The sequence below is a fragment of the Etheostoma cragini genome, chromosome 2, assembly GCF_013103735.1.
Source record: "Etheostoma cragini isolate CJK2018 chromosome 2, CSU_Ecrag_1.0, whole genome shotgun sequence".
NCBI classification, from domain to species: domain Eukaryota; kingdom Metazoa; phylum Chordata; class Actinopteri; order Perciformes; family Percidae; genus Etheostoma; species Etheostoma cragini.
In genome coordinates this window covers 3,205,208-3,213,717 of record NC_048408.1, presented here as the reverse complement: position 1 = coordinate 3,213,717, position 8,510 = coordinate 3,205,208, and the positions used below count along the sequence as shown (strand labels likewise).

Below are 8,510 nucleotides of genomic sequence, written 5' to 3'. Positions count from 1 at the left end.
CATTGGTTGTTTGTTTGTCTCCACCTCTTCAGGTGAATGGTAGGAACTTACTGTCTGTGGATTACGATCGTTCGCTGCGAACAGAGAAGATTTATGATGACCACAGGAAGTTCCTGCTGAAGATTATCTATGACACGCAGGGCCATCCCACACTCTGGGTTCCCAGCAGCAAGCTACTGTCAGTGAACTTGACATACTCCAGGTAAGTGCCTCTATATTGGAGCAATTAATGATTCACTTAATTACAGAAAGCTGTAACGTATAGGTTAAGAAAAGAGTCTCACTCTAAATTACACTTGTTGACCACACCCTGACATGGATGGATGAATGGATGGATGGATGGTTGGAGGGATGGATGGATGGACGTTGGATGGATGGATGGATGGACCTTTGTCCTCCTTCCACATAAACATAGAAAGGCTTTTAAACACAATAATGACTTCTTAATGGCAGCAACATCTTAAAAGCGCTGGCTGAGCATAGTCACATATTTCCTAATTTTTCCAGATGCACTTTCTGGTCCCTTTATTAGGTACACTAATCCAATTCAAAAGCTCTGCCAGGCTTTCTAATCTCACAAGGCTTATACAAGTTCAATTTTTGTCCACACTGTCAGTCAGGTGATAATTTGACTTTGTATTTATTATTTCTTTCATTGAGGTGCTGTACTGGTGTGCATTATATTGAAAGGGGTTTCAAACATTTTGTCCACCCCAAAGGGGCAAAATATTAAAAACATTGGACTGACAAAGCTTTGAAATTGAAAATGTGTGCAAACAATGGGCCCTTGTGTTAGTGACACCTATTGTTAACAATGGGAACTGCATTTTAATAGATATGTAACTCGTGGGTCACATTAATAAGGGTGTTAGGCTGCACATAGCCCATGGGGCGTAGTTTGGACACATACAGTTGACAGGTGTCTGACAAATGCCCTAAAACGGTTCTGGGTGTTGTGCTGACTACCTGATGTCATTTAGGTCGACATTGTATATGAATCCGGATTGCATGTATTTAAAGCCTCTGAACACCCACATAGGTGATTTCACTTATTGAGGTTGATTAGAACTCTGCTCAAGTTGAAGGTGGTTCGGCGTTATGATGGGAATGTATCAGGTCACAAATCTTTTCTACCAATAAGAATGATACAGCTGTACTTTTTCTTGCCCTAGTCTCGCATTGACAGAGCTTCCTCGACAAAGCATTCCTCATAAATCCACCGGAGTTTAAAATTCCAACACAAAGAAAGTGCAAGGTAATGGACATCCGGCCGAAAAGAGTGAAATCAAGCAGAATTTCTGGCGGCACCGGAGCAATCCCAGAAGTGTAACGTCGTGGATATAGACTAGTCTCGCCCTTATAGGTGCAACAAAGCAAACATGGTGGGCATAGGGTTTTTAATTTATCAATTGACATTGACACAGCTTGATTTGCCACACATTACATTAGATTTACATTGCATGTCATTTAGCTGACGCTTTTATCCAAAGCAGTTCATTGTCTTGCTCATGGACACATTGGTTGATGTATCGCAGTGGGAATCAACCTCAGATCTCCCACACCAAAGGAATGCATCATATCCACTGCAACATCACAATCCACAACCCACCCATACTAACCGTGTGTGTGTGTGTGTGTGTGTGTGTGTGTGTGTCTAGTACTGGCCAGGTGACAGGCCTCCAGAGGGGTCCAACCACAGAGAGGTGGGAGTACGACAGTCAGGGAAGAATCATCTCTCGAGTCTTTGCTGACGGAAAGACGTGGAGCTACACTTACTTGGATAAGGTACAGGAGGACACACTGAAAGCCATGCACACACATCACTAACTACAGTATACACAATACACAACGGAATCCATTTAGTTTGAAATACTTTCACTTCAAAGGTCTTTATTAGGAACAGATGTGTGCATGTATCATCATTGTATCATCACTGTGTGTGTATCAATCTTTATGTATATTCTGTGTATTTCATGATGAAAGAGACGTTTTCCCATTTTTTTAATGATGTACTGCTGCATATGCATTACCTGTGTGTTATACTCAAGGAGATTAAAATACCAAACACACTTTCAGACTCTCTCTCAAGGAGGTACTGTGATAGAGATGCTGCTCAACTCTGCAGAGACATGATGAGAAAAAAAGATAAATGACATGCCAAAATACACACACACACGCCCAGTTTGTTCTGGGGTTTCTCCACACACAAAGCAAGGTTATTGCGTTTGCTTAAATCCTGGTCAAAGTAAGCAACACTAATTGAGGCTTTTCCCTTGAGTAAAATGTCCTGTCACAAAGTTAGTGAGGATAACAACCAACCACAAAGACTGTACTTAAAAACAGACAGCTCACTCCCTCTAGAGTGAGGAGTTTCATAGGAAGCCATAGTTTATATAGCTCAGATTCTATAGCGAATTTAGCACTGGCTCTTTTCACTTTATTTAAATTTGAATGGAGCTTACTGGTTGAATACCACAATCAAGTCAATACGATGTCAGTGTGCATAGAAATGGGCAGGCTTACAGTGACATTGGATGGTAATTCAATATTGTGTAATGACAAAGTAGCATCTGTTAACTTCCACTTGGAAATTCTGGAGTTTCCCCAATGACCACAATGCTCCCGGTGGGTGGAGAGAGACATTTTACGCTTGAAAATAAATTAATAAAATTAATGATGTTCTTATGGAGAAAAGAGGAGTAAAGGTGGACAGAGCTATAAAATATATCTAAATAATAGGTCAAAACCTACTAAATGGCTGGACCATGTCAATTGTTACAGCAATATTCAATGGTGGTGTTTACAATAACCAAATATGCGATATGAACACATCACAATAGACACAATCACGCAATGTATGTAGTCTAAGGGCACTATCTTTCACCATTTGCAGCGCGGTGCAAAGCTGCGCCCATCTGTGCGCCCATGGGCGTGCTGGTCTAACAGGGAGGTGTGTTCAGGTGCATTCTGGGCATATTGCTATCTTGAAGCAGCAGGAAGTGATCATGCCATTGACCAACAAAAACCTGGTCTCAAGTCCCAAGTGCAGCATTTCATTGTTATTTTAACAGCGCATTAGTAAAATGTGCCTAGGCTCGTGCACAGCGCACGGACACTATGCTTGTTACACACACATAGACACTCAGCAGCACACATGCAAAAGATAAAAAAAAATGAGTTGCTTATTTCCTCCTGAACAGGTGAGCATTAGCTTTAGGCTAATTTATCACAGCTACAAGGGACTGGCAATTTATGTCATTTCAACATTCATGTTCCCACATTGAATTATATAGTTAGAGTACCTGAGTTGGTTACTCTCAAAAACAATTAAGCAGCCAGTAAAGTGATCCTGACTGGTCCTGGCTAACTGCTAACGTTACCGGAGGTAGTCTGTTCAGCGGCCGTATCCGACAACGGTTATTTGAAGCCAAGAGAGAGGGGGCTGTAAATCAGGAAGAGAGGACCGTGATTTAGCAGTGTGTTTAGCAATTGTTGCTGTAGTTCTAAGCCAATAAAGTGTGTTCAGTCAGGGGGAGAGGACGTTAGTGTCTTGAAGAACTGTGTCTGTCCGTTGGGTGGTGAGGACAGCGAGGTTGTTGTGTGTTAAGCGGTTCCTACTGTTATTCTAAGCAAAGGGAAATATTGCCAGCATCTAACGTTAGGTACTCCGCCGTGCTGTTAAATAGCGTCTGGCTCTGTGAGACTAGCATCTAGCAACAATGTTGATGATGCTGCGCCCTCAGCCTGGCAAAATCTTTAAACTTGGAGTCTGGGGAAGAAGGGGCAGGCGAGACGACTCTCTCCAGTATTTTGAATTTGTACTACAGTAACTATCTTTAACGCTAGCTGTCAGTATTACATATTGCACCTTTCAAATGTAATGAGAGATGAAACTCTGAATGGATTATTGTATGTTACACCCAAAACACACATATGATTAATCAAGCTCAGTACAACCCTTTGAACCAGCTGATTGACAGGCTATAGCAGAGGTAGAAGCCTGTGTTGTGCCAATACAGTTTGAATAGGAAAACGGGAAAACACCAAGACTCATAGTGTAACATATCACTCTGGGACTCAGCGATAGAATGTCAGGGTCCTTGCGCTGGTCCCTGTGTTCCAGCCAAAAAGTTAAAAAGTGAAGAAAAAAGGAGACACAAGGAACGGAGAGGTGAGTGAAGGAAAAGAGAAACTTAAAATGAGTTTGACTTTAAAAAAACAACCCACGTCTTTTAAAGAGGACAGAGGGAATTCCCTGTGGTACATAGCTGGGCCATAAAAAGTAAATATTAGAAGGAGGAGGAGGAGAAGAGGAGGGATGAAGCAGACACTTTTTGTGTGTTTGATTGTGCAGACAGACCAACACTAAACAGCAGCAGGCCATGTCTTTGCATGGTGAAAGGTAACAAAACACAGCGAGAGATTATTGGACAGAGAGACACAGGGATATTTAAGGTAGTCTGCAAAGACAATGGTACTACAGTGGAAACAAGACCCAAGGGATGGTGGGAGCTTGGTAAAGCATGATAGACAGAGATAGGGAGAGATCATAGACAGTAAAAGAAATGGACAATGTGACCCTATTGATTTCCACGGAGACCAGTGACGACCAATTGAAGCACTTTTCCGGTGCTGGCTGAAGTTACTGCGCAGCCTCCAACTGAGCTTGAAGATGTAGATGTGACGTGAGCTACCTGGCTGAAAGTTGTAAGTCTTATATATAGATGATGTTCTCAGCTCATATCAGTGGCGCGAATGGAAGAAGGAGAAGCGTCTGTTACAAGTCTGTTAGATGGTCAACAAGTATAAACCATCTTGGTAGACTGTGATAGTTGAGACACTTGTCAATGAAGTTATATTTATAAAATAGTTCTCTTTATCACTAGCCTGCAAGGCTCTTTAGGGGTACTTTTCCTGCTAAATCTTCCGCCCAACAGCATCTGTATCTTCTTGTTCGCCCAAATGGGCCATTAATGCTTCAACAGTCTCCATCTCATTAAACTAGTATACTCTACTATTTTCACATGCTATTTAAAAAAAAAGGTGCCACCCAATGCCGTAATAGTGCATATGTTGTTTAGTTCAGTTTAGTCAACAGAAAGTCCTGGATGTTTCTGTTACCAATTCCTGAGGCTCTTGAGTTGTAAGCCGTGTATAACCTGTAGCACAAAACCTAAAAGGCATGAAACATTGTAATCAGGGCTTTAAATTAACTTTTGTAATCACCAGCCAACATAGCTGGTATACTTTGAAAGTTACCAGCCAATTAGATTTTTTTTAACCAGCCAAAATGTGAATTTAAAGTCCTGTTGCAATCACTTTTTTTTTAACTTTTTTGCTCAGGCAGAGTGTGATTAGTTTTGCTTCCATTTCTGATATTTTACACATATGACCGGATGAATACTTTGGTCCTGCATAAGTGTGATTTTAAGCGATTTATAAGCGTTATGTGAGTGAATATTGGTGTGCAAATGAGTTTCTATGTCCCATTCATTGTTGTCATTGCACTGCACAGCCATCATGTAAATTTGTCCCTTTAACCGTGGAGGAGAGTACCACTGTTAATCAGCGCTGCTCCTGGTGAATAAAGCAGGGTGTTTTTATGAAAAAGAAGAAAAATTTCCCATGTATATGGTTTTCTAAATGGCATTTGATCAATGTGACAATATAGGAATGTGCAGCAAGGTATTCAGGAAAAATCAAGGCAGGAGTGAATATTTATTTAATGGCGTGGGCTATGGAGATTCTAAAAAGGGGGTACAGGAAGCCACAAAACAAGGGTTCTAATGAGGAGAAAAGAGATCATTCCCCCCTGGTGAATAAATGAGACATATTCTGTTTCTCCACGTGTCACTTTGTGCATACTCTCACCTTTTCCTGCGTTAGTTTTTCATTCACTTCCTTCCTCCATCTGTCACTTTCTTGATTTCGTAAAAAATACTTCCTGGAAGCCTCTTTGGGAAACAGAGTGTCAAAAAGCAGTATTCATCATGCAGACAACGTAACACTCAAACAACATCATAACTACATCTATATGGATATAACATACTATAAGTCATGGTGAACACCATGAGCGCATTTGAGTGGGTGGTATACTCATGTATTTCCCTGATACGACAGCAAGCAGTGTAATCATTTATAGCTTAATCACAAAAAAGAACAGTTAATTAAATACAAAAGTCAAAACCAACAAAGAAGACATATTTGGGCGATATAAGTTTTAGACAAGAAAATCTTAACACTGCAAGTATTAGTTGTCTTCCTGGCAACACAAACCCAATGTCATGGTGAATAAAACATAAAACACCAATGCACAATCATTCATTAAGTTCACCAGTTTAATTCAGTGAAAGAGTTTTAAGCAAATGTGCAAAAAAATGCACAAAAAGACACACTATCACATCCTCATGAGCCAGTTTAACAGACTCACTCCTCAGACCGGTTCAGTTGGAGGTCAAGGTGATCTTTTTCGCCTGCCTGAGGCAAGGAGCACACACCCAGGAGAGCTTGTGGGATTTTTCACATTAAAACATCCCCCAGACAAAGAGAGAGCTGCTGCTGTCCCTTCTGATAGATTAGATCTGCATTCTCCTCACATTTCAGATTATCATCCACTACTAATCACAGTGCAGGATGGTCCAAGAGGATTTGTGAAAGTAATGGCTTTGTCTTTTATTTTGGACAACTGGAGGAAATTGGCAACCCATTATTCAGCAAATGAAATCCTGTTTCTCTTATCGTGTAGAAGATCTGTGCATGCTAAGCCTCAGGCCCCAACGCCGGGCATGCAAGTTGAGGAAAAAGGATGTTACCGATCTATGTCCATCAAACTTGTTGTATCATGTTTTAGTGTGAAAGCTTCCTTGACCTGTGTCTGCTTATTGTTAGAAATGATGGGGGTGGTCCTAAAGGTTGGTTGAAAATGTGCAGGCCATAGCCTATTCACTTGCTGCTTTTTCAAAATTGTTTCATAACTGTCCTTGTTTTCTTTGTGTGAGATTGTTCAATAAAATTCCCACCTGTGGTCCAGTTCACCGACCGCACAAAAGCACACTCACCAAGAACTGGCTCAGTCAAATACATATTAAGGCCCCAATCAAACGCAATCAAGTGCATTTTAGCAGCCTGAAGCTGCTTTTTGCTTTTTGTCCTGATCACCTTGAGCTGAAAAAACATCAACTCAAAAAGGCACCTGACGTCATTTACCTCCACAGCAAAATAACGTTTGTTGGTTGCCCAGCAAGAATAACAAAAGCCCAACTTTATTCTTAATAGTCACATACACACAGTATAATGTAGTGAAATGTCATCTGCTGTTCAACCCATCCTAAGTAGGAGTATTGGACTAACAGCATTTAGGGAGCAACTTGGTACATCTTACTTGGTAATTAGGTACACTTTGACATGTGGCCGGAGGAGCCTGGGATTTAAACTCCAACCTTGTGGTTATGCTACTTCCGACCCACAACTCACGCAAAGACACAACTGGTCGGATTGAGGCATCTTCAACCAGGAAGGCAGCAACGTGATCTGTCCGATCGCAGCCTTATCTATTATGTAGTAAGCTAAACTACCAAGTCCAGTACATGTCGCTTTTTTTAAAAGCCAGTTGATTACCTCATAATAGCCAGCAGTTATGGCACAAACACTTGCTTCAGGGAATTGACTATTTATAGAAATTGATTATACAACATCATTCGATGAAAAATTGCTCTGCTTTTTGAAGCAGCTATCCTTCTTAATTTACCAACTGTATTGCAAGAATGTCAATATTGGATGAATTTGCAAAACCCCACAGTATGTCATACACAGTAAATGGAGACAGTCTATAGGTCTTGATGAAGCCATGCTTACTGTAATTGGTTCCACTCTTGCTAACAGTAAGACCTCAGACTGATGTTGTTGATGGTACTCAGTCAAGTCATCTAACAATGAGAAATGGGTTGCCACAGGGGTCAATCCTTGGTCTATTGCTGTTTGAACATAAATTACATGATTCTTCCTAATCAATACTTTAATGTCCATTTTTATGCTTATTATATAATTATATATGCCCCAAGTACATAGTATTCCCAACCTCAACCAGTAACTCTGACTTACCGGTCGAAAATAAAATCGAAGATGGCATCCACATTACTCTTGCTTAGTCATACAAATACTTAGGAATCCGGCTGGACAGCAGACTACCATTCACGATTCATAATGCTTACATAAAACGGCTGTGCAGTCATCCTTCATCCTTCTTCTATCTTTGACTATGGTAATATTCTGTTTTGTCATGCTGCCCAATAACACTTCCGTCGCATATTAGAGTGCATTACACTTTATCACGAATTACAAATTTCATACTCATCATTGTTCTCTATCATCATTTGGATGGACCTCCTTTCAGTCAGGAAAAAATAGTCATTTCAGGTTATTCGTTTATAAATCTCTACTGTTGAAGCTTCCAAACTACTGTACCTTCAATTTCTTCTTTTGAATCTAGTATCTATACACAATCCAGTAAG

General features: G+C 40.6%; 1 protein-coding gene across 3 annotated transcripts in view; it reads left to right on the top strand.

Annotated features, from left to right (window-relative positions):
• LOC117952226 (teneurin-3-like) overlaps window positions 1-8,510 on the top strand; it is a 242,888-nt gene that overhangs the window by 222,444 nt on the left and 11,934 nt on the right. For all 3 annotated transcript variants that reach the window (XM_034884389.1, XM_034884382.1, XM_034884373.1), the window contains 2 exons: window positions 33-202; window positions 1,659-1,785. In XM_034884389.1, coding sequence (XP_034740280.1) covers window positions 33-202; window positions 1,659-1,785 — 297 coding nt within the window. The remainder of the gene's footprint in view (window positions 1-32; window positions 203-1,658; window positions 1,786-8,510) is intronic.